Genomic DNA, 23,555 nt, shown 5'->3' with positions numbered 1-23,555 from the left:
TTAACTGCTGGTGTTGTAACAACCAACAAAAGTGTACTCGAAGCGGCGAATCTCTTGGAAGTAGGGCTTGTACCCTCTGCACATGAAACGGGTACAGCAACTCGTGCCTTAAAATTTGCCAACTTGTAGATTGCGATATTCCAAATCGCGCTGCAATTGTCCTAGTGCTAATTCCAGGTTGTTCTTCGATAACTTCTAAAATATCCTCCTCCAGATTTAGAATGTGCCTAGGTCTAATAGCTCCTCCATCTTGTCCAGTTTCTCTACCCCGCTGAATAACACGTAAGAAAGCCCCACGTCTCGGGTGATATCTTCGGGGAAATCTTCGGGGAAACGCCATTACATTTGACGCTTTTATTTTGTTCGTGTGAAAATAACGATCGAAAACGATCACAGCCACCAACAAACTAAGTACTGCTAAAGATTCCAAACAACAAATTCCAAACATTATGACTTGTTTACTATCAGTTATTAATAAACAAAATAAGTTCGTCTGATACACGTTCTGTTGACATTTGTTTAACTTTATTTCGGAAACCAAAAATATTTTACTAAATTTTTTCTCATTATTGATCTTCATCTACCATTTCAAGTTTATGCGCATAGGTTGAAAATCACCCTGTATAGTTTGTCTTTTACAGCAAGTGATAAGCATTTGCAAGATTATTAAAAAATGATAATTTCCTGGAAATCATAAGTTCATTCTTTAAAAGTCCAAATATTGACTAATACAATATACATATATTTTTAGAGTTTAAAGTTTAATTTAAGCGAGCCCTAAGAAATAAAAATAATACATAATTAACGTTTAAAGTAACACGACAAAGTTAAAGATCTAAGGTAAAGCGAAAAATAAGTAAAGAATTTCATAGTGTGGGCGCCCTTAGCGTTTATCTCGCGTGACATTATAATATTATTTTTAACCAGTTCAAGTTTGTTCTGTCTATCAAGGCCTGTACTAAGGGTTTAACATTATTTGATGTAGAAGTCTCATGCATGATCTCGCATTCGTATCGTGGTCGTTGACTCGTTTAACGCCCCAAATTTAAGCCTCTTGCATTTTCTCGCCCCATTTAGCAATGTATCTCTAACCCCTTTAATAGAATAAATCTTCGAAATTTTAGCCTGTCAAAAGAAGTATATACAGATACATAAAAAATATAAGAATTATGCAGACCCTGTATATTATCATCTGCAAAATTCGAGCATTCAAAATAAATTAAATAACTTACTGCCAAAGATCAGCTAACTTATCCTTATCAGTAGGCAGAGATGGCAACTTATAATATTCATAAATTAGTCCCATTGTAGCGGTTTGGTCTTCTGCTCCTCCTCCTATGTTTAGCATGGCGGTAGTTGCAGCGGTTAAAGGATGTTCGTAATACGCTCTCCAACTTTGCTGGTCTTCGGGAGGAGTAGCCCCCTCAGGCAATTCAGCCATACCACGTGGACCGACCACTGGTAAATCGCCTTGTGAGGTGGCTTCAGTATTTTCTTTACGCTTTCTGAAACAAGTTAATCGAAATTTATTAAGAGTAATTAAAAAAATATACACGAAATTAAAAATTTACGGTCATCAGGATGAATCAACACGTCTTAGTTTTGAAATATATATTGCGAAATCTGCAGCTTAGATAGTATTCTAAAAGAATTTTATATTTGTTTATTTTAGCCATGCAAAAATTAAAGCAAATCACGCTTGAGTCAAAGGGGTTAAAAACTGTTAAACGTGACGAAGAACTTAATGGAATGTGTGTTTAAGATTTTAAAGGTTTTGACATTGATTGATTGGGCTTAATGACTTTTCAACCCCTCTTTGAACGTAAAGCAACCCTTTAAGGCTTAAGACATTTTTGCAGATGTTTTGTTTATTCTTATTCTAAATCGTTTTTTGTATGAAATGTGATACCATGACCTGATATTTTTTTAGATGAATTTTAAATAGAAATCTGCCTAAAGCAAAGATTTACTGTGAGTATTATTTGAGGATTACAATTATTTATTTTTGTGGTTTGAAAAGGGATGCATAAGCATCCTATCTCTAAACATGTCGAATAATTTTTTTAAACTATATTTATTTTAGTGTTGGTATAATTTTTGGTATTAAATAAATATATTAAAAAAATATAAAGCATGAATCGTTTTCTGGGATAGTTACTATTTCTATTTCTGAATAACTATTTCTGAATAGATTTTAGAGTAAGAAGCTCATTTCGTTTTTTGCCTACCATCGTTTATTTCATTTTTTAGGCCGCCACATATTATAATTAGCCCAATAAATAGTAATTTTAAAGTTGCCATACATGAGATGATGGAACTTCGAATATATTATGATTATTAAAATTATAAAAAAAATTGCAAAATAATTTTTTAGGTCACATTAGGAATGCAACTCAAAATACATGAATAAATGAGATGTTACAATTATTTCTACAGGGTGATTGGCTAATAGCACGTACCAATCATTTTGCATAAATCGATAACGATTTATCATTGCCGTAATATGCGGTAATTCACATTTTAGTCCTAAGCGCTAATGGGTTTTATGTTATTTTCAGATTGTTTAATATTGAGAAATTAACAAGGCTTTTAGCCAGTCCTATAAGATATGATATAAATAAATAATAATATGTTCTATTAATGCCAATTTACAATATTATAAAGTATACAATTATTCTCATTCGGTTTCGCAATCGTTATTGTGTTGTTTTTTTTAATTGATAAAGCGCTTAAGCTCATAATTTAATTATTGCATAAGAATTCTTTGCCGCAAGATGATATTTTTTTTCAATTTATTGCAATGAAAGTATAGGAGACTTATTGTTTTTGACCTGAAATACCTATAATATAAAAGGTCTAACATGCATTTCTAATTTGTTTATTAAAGTTAATATATATTTGTTGTACATTTATTAAAATTTGGAGAATTAGAGCTTATTGATTTCCTAAAACACCATAAGGAAAATCAGAGGGTTGGAAAGCTGTAAATAATTACCGGGAAGGAATAGGAAAAAAAATTAAAAATTTTAATCCTGACGACTGCTATTAAAGAAAATGCGGCATTCACTAAAAATATATATACATTATATACATTAGCAGTGTAGTAAACATGTTATTTTAGGGAATGAAAGTAATTACTTACGGGAGTATACAATCAATTTCTGGGATTTCCTCTGTAGCAAATTGAAGAAAATATGTATAATATTATTATACCGTTCTTTACATTTTTCTGCCTTCTTCACCTAATAAAATCGTATGCAAAATATCCTTAAAAACTTTTTTGTTTTGTCACTTCTTCTATCTACTTTAACCATTATTCGATTTCATTTTTAAGATATCGGTACATACAGCTATGTAGCTTATGTAAGTCATAAAACAAAAATCCTTACAATTTTCCTAAATTTTGCCAAGTTATTGAAAATAGATTTAGTTGGCTAAAATAAAATGAAATTATATTACTTAAATTATTTAAAAAAATATATAAAGTTTTTTCTTAAAATAAACATACATAGATTTAAAAGTTATGCACCACCTTGTTTTTATACGAAGAAATTCTTTAGCATCTGCAATTTTTTGTGGGCTTATTTATCAATGTTTAATTTTCGTATTCGTCGCATATTTGTTGTCCGACAAAAATGTTGACAGTTTTTTGATAAAGTAAGTTTTATTTTTGGTTCTAGAGTTAGGGTATGTAAAGTGATGTGTCTCGGACCTTGAATCTCTATTTCCAGAATAATTCTCTTTATGATAGACCGAGAAACGGTAGAAGGCGTGTAACTGATCAACAACAGAACCGTTATATTCACTTTACTATCCCAAGAAACCCAACTATGGCAATACTAGCACTCCAAAGATTGTTTGAGGTGCCGCCGATCATTAAGATCTGAGCATCATCGACTACAGTGGGCACAAGAGCACATGGCTTTACCTGCAGAATTTTGGAATCGGTGTCTTTTTAATAATAATAATAAATAATAATAAATATTTTTTATTTGCAAACTCAACATAACTACATAAAAAAAAGAGAAAGAAATACGCATTTATTATTTTATGCAAATAAAAGGCCGACAAATTCAGAATTCTGCCAAGGCAGATTCTGGTCTTTAACATTGTGGACAAAACTTAAAAAACTAACTGGAAAAATATTAATTATACACACCTACCCAAAAAATTTAGAACATTAACATTAACATAGTACTTCTCACAAAAAAAAAGGAAAAACACGCACATTAGTTACCCACACTAAACACAAATTTTCAGTCTCCACCCATACCCAAACTAACAATATTGACCCTTCAATATTTTACGCAGATAGCTGCTGACCCCTCAGACGCACCATCATTTCCCTGCGAAAAGTCTGAACAGACACCAAATCCAACTCAAAATTTATGCCCAAAGAGTTCATCTGATATGCAAAATTATAGGAAAAGGACCTTTTAAATAATTAAGTCTTATGTCTTGGAATATGAATTGTGTTTCTTCTTAAGCCCAAATGGTGAACATCATTTCTAAAAGTAATCTTAAGGTATAGGTAAGGTGGACTACGGTATTTAAGAATTTTATAAAAAAAGTAAGTGAATGAGCAACCCTACGATTTTGCATATTTAACTACCCCAGCTCGGAAAGTCTATGGGAAACGCGATTATGTCTGCGTATGCCAAAAATTAGGCGAATACATGAGTTCTGAAGCTTTTGCAATCGGCACCTGTCATAGTCTAGGCACCAACCGTAAACAACATCGCAATAATTGCATTGTGACAGCACTAAAGAGTCACACAAAATTTTTTTAATATCTTCACTTAGATAATGCCTATGCAAGTAAATTAATTTTAAAGCAAAATACCCTTTTTTAGAACATTAGAAACGTGTTGATGAAATCGCAAATCACTAGCCACTATTAAGCCCAAACTTTTGCAATTATCTACAACAGGAATATTAGCATCACCCATCTTAATAGTGTTGCTGTTTAAAATATGGTTAATTTTTTGCTTATGACCAATAAATATTACAGACTACTTAGAAGGATTTAATTTTAGAAAATGCTTTGAAGAAATATCACATATGGCTTGTAAGTCTTGATTAATTTTTGCTTCCGTATTTTTAGCATCTTCTGGCAGAAGAGTAATACAACTGAGCATCGTCGGCATAAAAATGGTAAAGGCAGTTTTTTAAATAAAAATAAAATCTAAAAGTATAAATAATAAAAAATAAGGGTCCTAAAATACCACCCTGAGGCACGCCATTATGAACTTCCAAGGGTTCAGATACATTTTCCTCTATCTTGACTCGCTGCACCCTACCGCTTAAATAAGAATTAATGAAATTAATAGCTTTATCAGAAAAACCTATATAGTGAAATATAGATTTTAAAATTTCGTGATTAACAAAATCAAAGGCTTTCGTATAGTACAATAGAACAAGGGCAGAAATCATACCATCATCCCTAGATCTTATGATGTCATCAATAACATCCGCCATTGCTGAAGCACAACTGAAGTTCTTTCTAAACCCAGACTGTTTAGGGGGCAAAATATCATTAGCATTTAAAAAATTTCGAATTTGAGTGTCTAAGATTCTTTCAAGAATTTTTGAAAATGTAGGCAGAATACTAAGGGATCTAAACTTATTAAAATCTGTTGGATTATTTACCTTTGGCAATGGCATCACAAAGGCCTCTTTCCAACATTTGGGAAAATAGCTGCTTTCAATGCATTTATTAATTATATGCAATATAAAAGGTATTATAAAAGGGCGGCACATATGAAATAATGTTATATTAAGATTGTCGATACCAAATGCTTTGGATTTAATGCTAAATAAAATAGAACATATATCATTACAACTCACTGTGCGAAATAAAAATAAATTTGAAACGGGCAAGGAATTATTTTTATAAAATTTAATTATTTCCTGACTATTATCGCTGCTTTACACCTATACTGACCATAGAATATTTTAACCTTACTGCTGTCAACAAAATAATTGTTGAAATTATCGGGATTCTTAAAAGCTCCAGGAATCTGCTTTTCTGACGAAACAATACTTTGTTTGGGTCAGAATAGCCAGCGGATGTGGGTATGGAGGCAGCCAACAAGAGTGCATGAGCAAGCTACGCACACTCCGTAGTACCTTTTGCAGGAAAAATTCTACAAGATTCTAGACCCTTACGTCAGACTGAGGCGAGGATCTGTCTTAATGGCTTCCGCCATCAGTCTGCAGAATGAATCCCATAGACTAGACATGAATCCTATAGAACATGCTTGGAACATGCTTTCGAGGATAGTAGCAGTATACTGAACGTTAACATCCTTAAGTTATTTTTTACTTTGCCTAAATTAAAATTTCTACCTAGGACTACCTAGGACTATACAAGAGCTTTTGATGCTGCTCAGGAAGAATGGCACAATATTATATACTGCTCATAGACAATATGGGCAGGAGTCTTCAAGCTTGCTATATATTGAGCTGCAAATACGCGGTATTAAAAAGTTTTCCAATACCTTTATTATTTAAAACTAAGTTAAGTTTAGTTTAGTAAGTAAAGTCTAAGTTTATGAAAATAGTAGCAAAGAAGAATAAAACAAAAAGAAATTTTAATTTAGGCAAAGTAAAAAATAACTTAAGGATGTTAACGTTCAGTATGCTGCTACTATCCTCGAAGGCTTTTTCCAGCATGTTCTATGTAATTCATGTCTAGTCTATGGAATTCATACTTTTTACTTTGTCTAAATTAAAATTTCACCTAGGACTATACAAGAGCTTTTGATGCTGCTCAGGAAGAATGGCACAATATTATATACTACTCATAGACAATATGGTCGTGCGTCTTCAAGATTCTTGCTATATATAGAGGTACAAATACGCGGTATTAAAAAGTTTTCCAATACCTTTATTAAGTCAAACTAAGTTAAGTTTAGTTTACTAGGTAAAGTCTAAGTTTATGAAAATAATAGGAAAGAAGAATAAAACAAAAAAATTATAATTTAGGCAAAGTAAAAATAAGTTTTTAAATTTTTTAGCAGTAGTAACATTATATAGAAATGTATATATTATTATAATATTTATTATAAATTTACTAAAAACGAATCCCTGTACTTTTTAAATACTTTTGAAGTTTGTACTGTTACAAAATATATCCAGTTTCTCGAATATCGACAGATGATCTAAATCTTTTAGTTTTATAACTTTGCAAACTTATTTGAATCGTTTCGACTTCCACTAGAAAAAAGCGTAACAAAAGAGAATATCATATACATATATATTTAAAAAGACATGATCTATATGTGACTCTTAAAGTACACAGTGGTACTTATTTTCTTAGATATCCTCTCTACGCAAATATTTTGATTATTTATTAACTTCTTCGGTAAACTTATATTTTATCAATAAAACAGAATATTATTATGGCATAATGGAATATCTTACGAAAGAGCAACTATCCAAAAATGTGTTATTTTTTATAAGTGTTGACCAACAAGTTTATAAGTATAATGTATCATTTATATCCTTTATAAATTAATGCTTGAAATTTTGCATATAAGATGTTTTCATGATAGGTCCTTATGCAATTATTTTATTACCTTCTCAAGTTAAATGTAATAAAAAAACTAATATGTGTATCACATTACTTGAATTATTAAATATAAGACCGTAACCTTATTACCTTCTAACGGCAAACAAAGTTGTTCCGATTTACATGTTACATAAAAATGTGGTTTTTTAGCGCTAAGTATATAAAAAGCTTTAAATATATAACCTGCTTCATTCATACGCTTTACGCGGTCAAACTCGTTTCATACAAAATTTCTTGTTATTTCTGAGCATAGTATACTATTTGCTCTGATGTAATAATTATAGGGTAAACAGGCATAATGATAGCTCGTTACATTTCTTTTATAATGCTTTAATGAAATAGTACCTACTGTTATAATATAAAAATGTTAAAAAGCTAATTAAATCAGCTAATAAAAGTGCCTTGAAACATGTTTATTTTGTTGCAGTTAGATATATAATTATAGCAGCGAATAAAAAAATGATATTTGTTAGCCATTTTTACAGTTAAAGTGGTTAGAAAAGTATGTTGATGTTATGTTCGTAACTATATAGTTTATATATTATAGGATCTCATAGTTAGGATCATCAAATGTTTTCCCTAAAATATTAGCCCAAAAAAGCAAAACCTTAATACATAAATTTAGTAAACACATAAATAGTCGAAATAAAACAATTTATTAACGCAATATCCACAGGCACTATATAGTCTATCCGTATATATGCTATAAATCTAATATCCTTATTACAATATTTTTAACCTCCATAAATCATCATTCTATAATTTTTGATTAATAGCTACTATGGTCTGAATAAGTTATAATGCCATGAGGTAAGATGCGCCCATGTGAAGAGAGCAGGTATGGTATATAGTAGCTATAAATTGACACACAGCCTAAAATTAATGTAAATATATTCTTTTCACGTATAATTGTACTGGGCATACTAAGATTTTCATTGGAGAAAGTCGAGATTCAAATTATTGACTGCCGTGATCAGTTACTTCTATACTTTGATTTTTTTATGCGTACAACTGTATTTTTTTAAATCCCAATAAGTCGTTTATCTGTGAATGAATTGCTACGAATTATTATTCTTTAATTACAATGACCCATTTAGTTTTAATCTTCGGGAGAAGAAAACGTTACCGATAGCGAAACACGTGTCGAGTAAAATAAAGAGCTTTGGTTAGTCGTAAAGCTGTCTCGTAATTTGAGTGTCACACTAAAGGTTCCAACCTCAGGACCACTACTTAAAATTAGAAATTGAGTTAAGCTATTTTAGAGTTTGGACATTTTTATTTACTAAGTTCCAGTTTTTAATCCTCATAGATTCCTACTCATAGAAAAGTAAAGATTAAAATATACCTGCTTGTCATTAAGTCCTTGAAAATGGTACAAAAGATGCAACTGATATGCGTTTATAATATGATTGATATATTAAGGTGCGCTGAAGGGTGATGTCACGCAATGCACCGCAGCTTCCGTGCTTTTTTACCTGCTTGCTTTTATGAATAAACACAATAGAGTACACCTTTTTTCGATCCACATATGCACACTCTCTGAGTAAACCTTTTGTAACTTTAATAAGAGGAATCTCTCTATGAACAGTTACTTTGTGTATACCCGTCTCATCTTGTTGAACATATTACGTTTTGACACCAACTCGGTTTGTTAAAATATCCTCCATGATGCTCTGTTACCTTCTTTATATTAACTTTAATAAAAGCCCTTTTATTAAATTAAACAATGAACACAAATTAATTGAAAAAAGTAGGCTTTATATATATTAGCATATTTAAAGTGTATGCTTTAATATTTAGTAGTGTGCATAGTTTTTACTTTTCTAAGTAAAGATAATCTGATTGTAAAATATTAGATTATTAAAGAAATGTCTTATTTAAATAAGGCTGCACATTGATAAAATTTTTTGTAGCCACGGATATTTTAGTCTGTTAAATACACATTTTATATCAAAATATCTAACATCCTTTTGACATCACTGGGTCAGAAAAAGGTAAAACGATTATTGTAAAGAATCCGTAGACTTGGAAGAGACATGGATTGAGGAAAAATAATTTAGGTAGAGTCGAATAAGGCAAATTGTTAAAAATGTTGTGCCGATGATTACGTGTAACCCATGTAGTCCAGTAAATCCAGTAAGTAAATAGCCTAGTAAATGGGGCTTCTATATATTCGAATCCTTGAAGAATTGTAAAATAAAATCCTAAAACAACAGTAATAGCAAGACTTGTAATAGCTTGGTTATAGTTATTTTCTATAGTTGAGTGGTGGGATCAAGAAATGGTGATTCCTGAGGAAAGGAGAATTATTGTATTAAGGGGAATTTCTAATGGATTAAAGGTAATAATTTGTTTTGGTGGTCAGCTTAACCCTAATTCAATTCTAGGTGAAAGTCTAGCATGAAAAAATGCTCAAAAGAAAGCAAAGAAGAAAAATACTTCTGAGGTAATAAATAAGTACGAATCTTTACGAAGACTTGTTTCTTATCTTAATAATTTATTAGTTACATATTTTAATTTAATTTTTTTTAATTATACTCTTTATGGGAATAAGCATTATTATGGAATGTATTCCTTTTACCTGCTTTGCTACTATTTAAAACTTTAAATTGCCTAACATTTCCATATTGTAAATAAATAAATTTACCCCTAAATTAAGATTCACAAATTTAGATAATATTATATGCATCATACTTACTAGTTTTCAGGTGGTAGCTTTATCAAAAATTTAATAATTGACATAAGAACACTGCAATTCATAATGAGTGAGTGTTTCAATAAAATTCTGACGAATGTTCGAAATGCAGACAAAGATCATCCCTAAATTTCCCTGAAATGTTTGCAGTAGTGCCAGCGAATGGTCTACATTACATCCTTATCTAACCAAACTACAACATATATTAAGGTAAGGTAGAACATATTTAGCACTACCTGCTTTCAGTTCATGTGCACATTATATTATTTACTTTTACCAATATAAAAAAATAGTTTATATACAACTAAATTAAATTTTTTCATTAGCAAATCCATAAAAAGAAAATTTGGCAGTAAAACATTAAATGCTTTGAGTTACTTATTTTATTGGGTATTACGCCACTTATAGCAAAAATCAATTTATAAATTACTATCTTATACACTCAAAAAATTGAAAAGAAGAAAAAAATAGACTTATTCACGCATTTAAAAGAAATATGAACTCAAATCTGTAATGATACCGTTCGATATACTTATAAGTTTTAAATACAATAATTTACTTAAGGTATAATAAATTTTTCATATACCTAGGAGCTGAGGTTTAATCTATTAATCTTTGAGCTCGTTTCTTCTTTTCAATATCCTACCTAACTTTGTTAAGAATATTAAAATTAAAAAACGATAAAAACAACGAGAAAACCTACTGCTTAAAAAATACCTAATTTGAACCAACGTTTCGGTTGTTATATCTACTACAGTTATCAAGGTAATTAAAGTAAAATTAAATTAAATTAAAAATATAAACAAAATATACTTATCTTGCAAATCTTTAGATATATAATACCATCAAAACTCCTTCCTAATTCGAAAATACTTTAAATACTTTTTTTTATATGATTTCACCGTATTTAATTTATTTTAATTTATTTTTTTTTAATGAAATGCTTTATGAACGACTCTTCTTCTTCTCTTAAAAAATTGAGGATGCATCTATGTGAAAACGTTTAAAAAACAAGCCAAAGTTTGCTTACTCACTAAATCAACCATTCCGTTATATACAAACCTTTTCTTATACCTCAAATTATTTTTATATAAAACGTAATATATATTTAAAATGTGTACTACTTAAGCAAATAAACCATACATAGATTTAAAAGTTTTGCATGACCCTAAATTTCCGAAGGTTTTTTTTGTCAACAAAAATAGATTAGAAACTTATTATAAATTATAATAACTTAGTTTTAATTAAGAAAACAACTAAAATGCTTGTAAAAAACTTTATTACTTTAAGGATTTTTTTAAAAATATAGTAGGGTTACTAAACATATTAACAAATTGATAGTTTTTCAAGCTTGGAGACACCTGTCCATACTGTCTATGAGATTGCAGATATGCTGCTGAGGAATATTGTGCCATTTTTTCCCGAGAACCATGAACAAGCTCTTGAAATATTACGTAATACTAGATACTGCCCTGCAAAGCACGTCGAAAGCATGTTCTATGGTTTTACTCATATCTGGCAATAGTTCGGGTCAGTCCAAACGAGTGATGCCTTTCGATTCCAGATAGTTATTCTCCATAAAAACGAAAGCCTCACCAACAGCTCCCAACCTCGCCATAGTCTAACGTAAGGGTTAAAATAATACAATAAATAAAATAAGAGCTTTAAATACAAATTAATTCTGTGCGACTATTAGACATAATACAGGCCAAAACATAGCACTTCATACTGCAAATGGTGGTACCGGGTGTGCATGAGCAAGCTGGGCAGCTCTTGTATCTGATTACGATACTGTACTAAACAAATTTTTATTTCGTCAAAAAAAACACTGAGTTTCAAAATTCTGCATGTTAATCCATGTGCTCTGGTGCCCACTGTAGTCGGCGAACTTTATGCTCAGGTTGTAGTCGCGGTACTCTTAAAGGTAGGCGACACCGTCAAACTTGCCAGAATTCGCCTCTGCAATATAGAGACCGATACTTGCACTCTTAAAGCATCACGCATATCTCTTTGGAGTGCTGCTATTGCCATATTTGGATTTCTTCGGATGATTTAGTGAATATAACGGTTCTGTTGCTGATAAGTTACATGCCAGCATGCAGAAACCCACCTAGAACTATACAAGAGCTTGTTCATGCTGTTCGGGAAGAATGGCACAATATTCCTCAACAGTATATCTCCAGTCTTATCAATAATATGGGCAAGCCTCTCCGAACTTACACATACCCTAGAGGGTATTAAAAAGTTTTCCAGTACCTTTATTAAGAAAAACTTTCAATTTGTTAATTTTAATTGTATTAAAAAATAACCCTAGAATTAAAAAAATGTTTTTTACAAGCGTTTTAGTTGTTTTCTTAATTAAAAGTAATCAATTAATAATAGTTTGTAATCTATTTTTTCCGATAAAAAGACCTTTCGGAAATTTAGGGAGATGCAAAGCTTTTAAATCTATGTGTACTTTAAATCAAAAAGGCCTAATTTAGCAAATGACAAAAAATTTAAATTGAAATACCGTACTTCATATACTATATATACATAATGATGGTGATGGTGAAATACAATAAACTAAAAAAGGTGTCCTGTTGCATATATACTTTCAGTTCAGGTAGAAGACAAACCTCGGCGTGGAAGCTTTTCCTTCTTTTTTATTTCTGAATAGGAATACTGATTTGATAAATGAGCTTATTTCGGTCACGAAACATTTTATAGCACTTAAAACGAACACAAAATGATTCATACATATGTAAGATGTTTATAAAATACCATCATTATTACAATTTATACTATATTTCTTGAGGCTGAAATTAAAATGGTCAACTCCTTACTACTAGAAAAATGTTTTGAATTTTTCCCGACAAAAAAATCAGGTAATAATTAAAAGAAAAGAAATATTAAACAAAATCATAAAATATTCGACTTTCCTATTATTCCAGATACGTTATTAAATTTACTCTCACGATGTCAAAACTTAAGAGTCAACGTTTAGTCAGGTATCATTTTTGGATTTTTAATTTTTTTAATTAGATGGTAATAAAGATTATTAAACATGATGTGACCGATGTTAATTTGTTGGTTTTAAGTCTAGTAATTCAACAATCAAGACCTCTTGTTGTATAATATCAGATTTCATTTTCCTATGCATAATACATTCATTATTAAAATTACTTTTAAATGGAAATATGCGAAATAAGCGATTTATCATTATTTTATGTAATATAACAGAAGATAATCATTCTAAAGGTATGGAATGCTTAGCCTATTAAATAGATATAGCATATATAAAGTATTGTTAGTTCCTTTTAAGCAACTCTACATTTTCTAATTTCTTGCTTCAATCTATCTGGTCATATTTTAGGACAATTATAGTAAAACCGTCATAATTTTAAGTATTATGAACTCAAATTGAAATCAGATTGATATCAGTTAAGTCGGTAATATATCAAGTAACTGATTATAGTAATAATTTTTAATTTTTTAGACAGTTTATTATGAGAAATAGTCGAAAAGGGAAATTTTGTTATTTATGGCTAAATGAACGTTTAGCTGCAGGTTCATTTTTGATAGAAATGAATTCAAAAGCGAAAGGTGGAGTTAATTACATTGAGTAAGACACAAAGTGTATTACACATAATTTTTTCAAAACAGCATCTTAGTAAAGTATTTATCATTTACTGGCTAATGGTGATGCTAATCCGTGTGCCAGCAATTTGGCAGTTAAATTTTAACCCCTGTCTTCTTGTTCAAACAGTGGGGCGATACTTGTAAATAATACTAGTATATATTTTCCTCCTATATTTTCCTAGAAAAGAAAACAATTTTTTTCGCAGAATTTAAATTATAAAAAAAATATTAAAAGTTTTCAATTATTAAGAGCCAGATAAAGACAGGCAATGAGATATAATATCATTATTTTAGCATCAGGCTAGTGTTAAGGTGAACGTGATAAAAATCAGTTCAAAAAAGATGATCGCATATATCATTAAAATTCTTAAATATTGAACTGCTTTGATTAACGATTAATGATATTCAGTTTGAGTGTATAAGATGGCCTGATGCGCTAACTTAGATGGATTTTTTATTCTCGATGCCTTCGACGGATACATTTAATTTGTACCGTTACCCAGCTTAAATAAAAAAGTCTACATGGTTCCTTTATTATAAATTCTATAAGTAAATTTATGTTTTCCCAAGAATAAATTATATGGTATCTTAAGAGTATTTATGATTTGGCTAAAAGGCCTTGAGAAAGGATATTTCCTTGATGAAAAATTGTCCAAAACAACACTTCATTACGTCAGGCGCTAATATCATTAACATAAGTTAAATCTTGTCATTAACGTGTAATAAAATTCTACTAGATAAGGTGCTCTATTAAATATTGATTATGTCAAAGAAAAACCCACAATTTATAAACCATTATTTATAAAAAATATAAAAACACATATTAATCAACAAAAAATTACTAATGCAACTACAAAACAAAATTTCAAATTGATTCTCCCTAGACTTATAGTTAGCCCACTCCTAAATAATTTTATAATACGCATTAACATATTCATGGAAATAAAATACTTCAATTTGGCTACAGATTTAAATCAGATCAGTTGACATTTTAAACGATTAAACAGATTATAGTTTAGATCTTATAGAATGTCTTTCAGATATATTAGCGAAAGTTGCTTTAAAATGACAAATAGCCAAGTACTATAGCAAAATAAATGGCATTCTTAAATTGGAACACACATAGAATACCACACCTTGCCCATTAAAAAAAAGATTGGTCCCGTATATGTATCCTAAGAAGAAAAACTATAACGCTGTAGGCACTAAGATCTACTAGAATAAATATAGATTTAAGCCAATATATCATCCCGGTACATGTTACTACTCTTAATGTAATTGCTTCGAACTAAATATTATTATACATCAGAATGTACTACATTTATGCTAGTAAGCATTTGGGTTTTGGTTTTTGATATTAACTCTTCTTGCCAATTTTAGAGTTTTTATATATAGGTAGAAAAAAGTCTAATTTTGTCACATTATTTATATCGCATTGATTAATGACGTTTACCCCTCTCAATATTCCTTTCATTTTTAATTTTTAAGCTTTTGCCACTTAATTTAAGCATCGAGTGTCACTATTGAATATATTAGAATGCCTGTCACATGTCCGAAATAATTACATAAATACAAAGTTACTATACTGTCTAAGCCCTTAAGCCAACACTATGTAAGTTCCTGGTGAAAAAATATATAGAGAATGTCATACAAGATTGAGATTAATGCAACGTAAATAATTAATAATTAATAAGTAAATACAATATATATGCCGACTTGATAGAATTTTTTTCGAAATACTGGTTGTCTACTGAATAAAATAAAATCAAGTATGTGTATATTATTATATGACTGCCTTATTAACTGATAAAGGCGCGAATACTCTATTTTATTATTTCTACTATTTACAATTTTTGAGAAATATAGTGCCTCCCAAAAGTTATGTCTAAATTCATTTAAAATTCAGGGGTGTTTTCGCGAAGTTTGTATATACAGGATTGCTCAAAAATAAATTACAACAATCAACTTCATTTTTTCAAATGAAAGCATCTTTTTTTTATTTAATTTTTGAATTTCACGTGGAATTCTACGTATGTTTCATGCATCATGTCCTATACCTAAAGTTAACAGTTATCGAAAAAAACACGACCAAACATTAATATTGAAGTTCACTTTACGAGTCACCTTATCTCTGATAATTTTTATACGGAGCAAAACTCCATTCATTCATATTTTTTTATTGTTGGCTGGTGACCGTGTATATTTATAGAAACTGTAGGAAAGTTGTACGCCAAACAGATATTGTCAAGTGTGAAGTGTACGAGAAAAGTTGCGGTTTTCACAATGGTTAAGTTAACGGAACGAGAAAAAATAGAAATTCTGTGCATGGTTGGGTTTGGTGATAGAAAGAGAAGCTGCTCAATTATTCAATGAAATCCATCCTGATCGTCCTCCGATATGTCAAAAGGTGGTGGGTAGAATAGAGGCTAAATTTAGAGAATTCGGTCATGTTAGAGATCTGCCGAAATCTGGTCGTCCTGCTAGAGATGAACAACTTGACGTTTTGCTTTCTTTGGAAGAAAATCCATGCACTCCTCTGTCGCAGATTGGGGCAAATTTACACATGGCGAAATCTATAGTTCACCGAATAGTTAAAAACCACAAATATCGCCCCTACAAAGTTATTCCTGTGCAAGAGTTATTCGATGACGATTTCGATAGGCGAAATGAGTTTTGTGAACGCATAAAAAATATGTGCAATCTAAATAATAATTTAGTAACAAATATTATTTTTTCCGATGAAGCCACGTTCTGTTTGAATGGTAGTGTGAACAGATAAAATTGTCGATATTGGGCAACAGAAAATCCGCATTGGATGATGGAGGTACACACCCAGTACCCTCAAAAACTAAATGTGTGCGCGGAAGAGTAATAGGTCCCTTTTTCTTTGAACAGACTTTAACGGGACAAGTGTCTCTCGTTTTTCTCCAATTTGAATTATTTCCAGCATTACTAGCTTTATTTCCAAATCCATTGGACCCAGACTATCCTGACGAAGAGAACTAATTTTCCAGCAAGATGGCGCTCCTCCGCACTATGCTGCCACTGTGCTTACATTTTTGGATAAAACGTTCCCAATCGGTGGATGGGAAGTAGAGAACCCATCGAATGGCCTGCTAGGTCGCCTGACCTAACACCAATAGACTTTTTTTGTGGGGATACCTCAAGTCGAAGGTATTTGTTAATAGGCCAAAACGACTTGAAAAAAAGAATTCGCAGAGAAGTGCGCGCCAGAACTCCGGAAATGATTGAAATTGTGCAACGAGATTTTATTGATCGCCTTGGATATTGTCAAGCCGTGAATAGCAACCATTTTGAACATTTAACTTAATTTTTGTTCTTTTTTTGTTTGTTACATGAATCGTCTTTTTTTCGATAACTGTTGACTTTAGGTATAGGACATGATGCATGAAATTTGACATTCTTCGTATGGAGTTCCACGCGCTTTCATTTGAAAAAATGAAGTTAATTGTCGTAATTTATTTTTGAGCAACCCTGTATATACAAACTTCGCGTACAAAAATGTGCAACTTGAAATAAAAAGCGACGGGTCCAAGTGTTTTTTTTTTCGAACACACCCCTGAATTTTAAATGAATTTAGACATAACTTTTGGGATGCACTGTATATGTTTATTAGTAGTATAGTATTAAATAGGTTAATTTAGTGTTTTAATTCATGACCTCAATGTATGCGAAGCCCTTATGAAAGCTGGTAAGATGATTCTTATAATTAAAAACGTTTTCCGGTAAATTTTTCTCTAAATCTTCCGCTTCCCATTTTTTCATCATCCTGGTTCAACGTCCGGAAACCAAATGAGATTCCCATGAGATCTACATTTCCTATCGTGTCATTGTTTACTGGGGATATACAACTTTGGATTTTTGAAAGAGTTATTCGACATATTATTTGACATTCTTTTCGTTTATACCCCACACCAATAATTTTTGTAATCCATATAATTATTATTTGTGGCATTGTTTTTTCAGTTTCGCTTTTGATCTAGATTTTACATTGCTAAAATGCCATAGGCATTGTTATTGTTGGCAGCGTAGTACATACAGTACAAAATGCAATAGTAAACTTTTTATTTGCATTGATCTAGTTATTAACGTAAAAAGTTAAAAAAAGCATTAAGGTAAAATAAATGTCTAAGTGTAGGCGTTAACTAGACAGAATAATTAAATTCAGGAAAATCTTTTTTGCTTGACACTCCGCAACTAGATTCTGCAGTTTCTATTTTTGCGAAAAATATTTAATTAATTTAATAGTTTAATAAAATTCCATAGGATAGCCTACTAGATATAATTAATTTAGGAATTGAAAAAATTAAGGTTTATTTCCTTATAAAAAGGGCGGTCTGAAATAAAGAATAAAAACTATTAGGGTACCACCAAGTCTATTTAAAAAGTGGGTAGTTTTTAAAATATTGTTAATTCTCTTTATCCGTTAATAATAATATTCGTTATATTATCTAAATTTAATTGTACGGATAATATATTTTATGCATATAGAAAAACTTATAGCTAAAATAATCAGCAATAAGCATTATTTATAGAAAAAAAAATTGTATAGAATGTGTATTCCATCATTATAATCAAAATCGTAACCTGAAAATGGTCAACTCAAAAATATAAAGCACATTGAAGTCGTCTATATCTGGTTGACACTCTTAAGCTTCCGAAGTGAAGCAACAATACTTCTGCTTTTAAAACGGGTTTATTATACTCATTGTCGGATACTCTGCACGATCACTGACCAACAAAATATGATGGGTGACCGGTGAAGGTATTCAGCAATTTTGAGTTAGTAATACGGTAAAAATTTATTTTTCATATAAGTATAAAATTTAAAAAGCAAAACTAATGAAGCGATTCCTAACCCTTTTTAATGTGTAGTTAAAAAGTTAAAATATGCACTGAGTCTAGGATTTATACTAATGCTTTATGCTAATTTATTTCTATATTTTAATTTTTAGGTTTTATGACTAATATTCACTTCCTTTAATCGCTCGACAATTACGCAGGTGAAAGACATGCACACATAAGTTTAGAGTTATTAAGATGTACAAGTTACAAAATTTGCAAGATAAACATCGACGAAAGATAGTGTTATATAGGTTGAAATTGGGAATACCGTGCCGTAATTTGGAAAATTACACGACGATGTTGTGTAACATGCTTGGAATGCAATAAATATAGTATTCTGTATACAGTGTGTATCAGTCAAATGCAATAAATTTGATCATAAATAAATGAGGTTATTCTGTAAAAAGCGCACCGGCACATCGATATAGGTATTTTTACTTGCCAATTTTTTTCAGTTAAAAAAATTATTCAGGATGTGCCATGTAGCAGTGGCCAATATCAACTTTTTTATTTTAAAAGCGACACCCTGTATATTACTTAATTTTGGGATTCTTCAGAATATTCTCGACGGAAATATTAAGTATTTTCCGATTTATTGCAAAAAGTTGTTAAAACACACTTAATACTTATTTCCCACTTTAGTTTTGATAATGGAAAAATAAACATAAATCGTTTCAATATACCTTGTTACTGATATGAGATTTAAATACAAAATAAATAAAATTCTGGTCTTTACTTTGGTTTACCATGCTTGACTTTGAAAATTATTGTCTGTCAGCAATAGTGATCAGTGTCATAGTTGCTTGAATTTCGTTAACTGCTTACCTGGTTAAATTAACAGAAACGCAAAAAATTATAATTCTACAGATGATTTTCTTTCCAAAGGTATATTAAAAAAGCATCTGCGAATGCAATAACTGATGATACCAAATTGGATATTATGCTTGAGTTTAAGGAAAATCCACATACTTCTAGTCGAAATGTTCGATGGCACCATTCATCGATTGACAGAAAATAAAATGCATTCCTATAATTTGATATCAACTTAGGAACTAATGGAAGACGATTTTGATAGGAGAACGAATTTTTGTGAACAAATGATGGTAAAGTTAGATAACAATGAGATCCAATCAAAGCATGTTTGGTTTTCTCATGAGTGCACCTTTACACTTCATGGTCATGCTAATCGATAAAATGGCAGCTATTGATCTAAAGAAAATCCTAGCTGGATAAGAAAATAACATACCCAATACTCTGAAAGGTCAATCTTTGGGCAGGAATTGTTGGAGATCATATCATAGGTCTCTTGTTCATCTTCTTGATGCGTTCCAAATCGGTAGATAGGGAGACGAGGATCGATCGAATGGCCAACTCGATCCCTTGATCTGACATCGTTAGAGTTCTTTTCTGGGGCTACGTCGATAATATTATCTATAAAACTAAACCTCTCGACTTAGCTGACTTAAAAAGACGAATAACGGTTGCAATTAGTTCGGTCATGCGTGGGATGTTAAGTAACCTTAGAAGAAATTTCTATTTAAGATTAAGATGTTGCCAGGACGTCCGTGACGAGCATATTAAACATCTCCTGCATTGATATTAATGTGTTTTTTGTTTAAGAAATAAATAATATTACTTTTTAGTATGTTGTAACGAATATATGTAACCAAATATTTTTTTTGTTTTTAGTATTAATTTTTGCAATAAATCGGAAAACACTTTATATCTTAGTTGAAAATTGGTATAGGACAACATTGTACATGATTGGACATATTTCATGTACAATATCCTATACCAACTTTCAACTGAGATAATATATTATAAAGAAAAATGCTAGAGATTAGTACCTAATAAGTTTACGTTTTTGGTAAAGTGGCCGAAGAATTAAAACTAAAATTTTAAATGGTATGTGTAATATGGTATATAAATTAATACAAAAAACTTATAACTAGTTTTCATATCTCACCATCTCATGGATGTGTAAAACGATATATAGATTTTTTAAAGATTTGTACTTTGATTATTATTAGACCCTTATATTATTAAAATATTAATATATAATTAAAATATGCTATTAAAAAATTATTTCAACTATATATAGCTTAAGTATATTTATTTTAATTTAAAAAAAGCAATAAGAGGTAAAATTATTACTTTAATATTTGAGCGATCAGATTTTATAAATAATCTATTGATTATTATATTTCATGACATAATTCAAAACATGCAACAAAAAATTAAGCAAAAGAATAGCCATATTCTATGGCTTGATATGTCGTAAATTAATTTAAAAATATTTTCGTAGTGGTCTACTACTAATACTCATATTGCTCCTATTCACATACATTATATCTTCTAGCTATTCGGTTTGGCCAATTTATTAATTGTTTACATGAGCAATATCCAGTACGAAGTAAGCTGAAATCGTATAAATTGTCGATGTTCATATATGTCATCTATTTTTTTAATTGACCGTTTGCTTAAATGCTGTTTTCACGTTTTCAACGAAAAATACCATAAACTTTGCCGAGAAACAGTAAAGAACGACTGGCGGGTCGCTTTCACATTTTTTACAGAACAATTCTCGGAGGATCTAGCATTTTAGCGGCTTTCGTTACTTTATGCAATTTTCAATACACCGAGCTATTTTTATTATATATTGTGCAAGGAAAAACTTTTATTGCTGCCCATTCGCATTCTGCACTTCTTTTGGTGACAACGCACAGATATTTTTATAATATCTTCTCAGGAATACCTGGTTCAAACTTATATTTATTTTAATTTATTTACTTACACGTAATACATTATATATCGAAAAAATTAATTGGCTTAATTAAGCGTTTTATTAGCATGCATTAAATGTATAAAATCTTAATTTCTTTCTGATTTTTTTTAGAACCAAAACATTCCATGTTGTATCCACTCTTTGTGCCAAAACAAAAACTGTTAAGATTTTTTTTTACCTAAAAACTACTTTATATTAAAATTACCAGCTTATTATGTACAACATACATAGTATATTAATTATAGTATCAATCCTATATGAAGTTTGCGTTTTGTTTTAATATATTTTTTTTACATTTTAATTGTTTTTATTTAGAATATACATGTTCTTTGTACGTAAAATCTTTGAAGAAAATAATATTTAACAAGGGAGCTACGCCCCTTTTACCTCTTTTTTACCTCTTGGTCAATAACGCTAGGAATTACCATTTTCGAGAAAAACGCATTTAAAAATAACGCTGCATAGTATTATTAATAACAATTTTTATTAAAACTCAATAGCACGCTTCAAAAGTAAATTGACAAATAAAATTGCAAACAGATAAAAATACTAATTTATTTGAGGCAAATGTTCAAACAAGTTTCCGTTTTCCAGAATGCATAACCTGGATCTTTTTTGAAAGTTTTGGGTCGATCTAAGAATTTCAAATCGGTTTTCTCTTATTTGGCTTGCAGCTGCGAGAATTCGCCTCTGAAGCTCTTCTGGAGTATCAATTTCGGTGGCATAAATAATATTGCACATATTACCCCAAAGATAATAATCCAGAGGATTAAGGTCGGGCGATCGTGCAGGCCAGTTTATTGGACCACCTTGGCCTATCCATCTGCCTGTAAAATTATTGTCCAGCCAGTTTCTCACCTGTCGGCTGTAGTGAGCTGGTGCCCCATCGTGCTGAAAAATCATTTCCAGTCGAGTTTCTATGGGAACATCGTCCAGTAAATCTCTGAGATTGTTTTGAAGAAATTTTAAATAATGACGACCAGTTAACCTGTGTGGCAAAATAATTGGGCCTATCAATTTATCTCCTGTCAAACCCGCCCATACGTTAAAGGCAAATCTATGCTGAAAGTTATGTTCGTCGAACTACTCTCAGATTCTCGATGCTCCAAAAATGAGTATTACGGCTGTTAAAGCCCTTACTCCTAGAAAAAGTTGCCTCATCTGACCACAAAATTTTTTGACGAAGATTTGGGTGACTTAAAATCCAATGACAAAAGTCTACTCGAGCTGAAAAATCTTCTTCTTCTAACTCCTGAACCCTTTTATAATGGAAAGGATGGTATCCTAACATCTTAGTCATTCTTCCAATCTGAAATTATTTTTAAATATTTTAAATTGCATAGGAAATAAGCCTAAACCTTAGTAAGCCACTAAACATTCCAGTTAGTCGTCAAAAGGATTTGTTTTGGGGTGTTTGATGTTTGTGATAAGACTTATCCAAGTAAATAAAGTAAATAATAATAATAATAGTAATTAGAGTATTTTGAAATAAATTTAATGCGATCCGACGATAATAATTAGTAACAACACTATTTATACCAATCTCAATTTTCAGTTATAAGTACTTTAAATTTAATTTTTTGGATAACAAATTAGGTACTTAATTATTTATTTATCATATTTAATTTTACTTACATTTGACTTTGGGATATTGGTAATCTCTTCTAAGGTTCTCAATGATATTTAAGGGTTTTCTTCAATTAAATTCAGCACTTCCCCATAACCATAATTTGCAATTGGTCTTCCTTGCCCTTGAGCACATTCGAAGGATCCACATTCAAGTAAATTTCTATGAATTCTAACAAAAACTTTCCAATGTGGAAGCCTTCTTGCAGGAAACCTCCGCCGATACTCTCGTGCAGCGGCATGTGCGTTTCCATTGCAAAACCCATACATAAAATGAATATCTACTTTTTCACGGGTCGAAAAGTCTTCCATATGTTAAAAAGATATTAACAATTTGAATGCAAAATGACAACTAATCAATTACAATAAATGTTAATGTCATTATGCAG

The 23,555-nt window shown here is 30.6% G+C and overlaps 1 protein-coding gene across 3 annotated transcripts in view; it reads right to left on the bottom strand.

Annotated features, from left to right (window-relative positions):
• Window positions 1-23,555, bottom strand: part of LOC126748214 (protein grainyhead) — a 220,459-nt gene that overhangs the window by 32,649 nt on the left and 164,255 nt on the right. For all 3 annotated transcript variants that reach the window (XM_050457294.1, XM_050457295.1, XM_050457296.1), the window contains exon 3: window positions 1,233-1,505. In XM_050457294.1, coding sequence (XP_050313251.1) covers window positions 1,233-1,505 — 273 coding nt within the window. The remainder of the gene's footprint in view (window positions 1-1,232; window positions 1,506-23,555) is intronic.

The sequence above is a fragment of the Anthonomus grandis genome, chromosome 22, assembly GCF_022605725.1.
Source record: "Anthonomus grandis grandis chromosome 22, icAntGran1.3, whole genome shotgun sequence".
NCBI lineage: Eukaryota > Metazoa > Arthropoda > Insecta > Coleoptera > Curculionidae > Anthonomus > Anthonomus grandis.
Note: the sequence above shows the minus strand (reverse complement) of the source record. Positions and strands in the feature narration are given on the sequence as shown.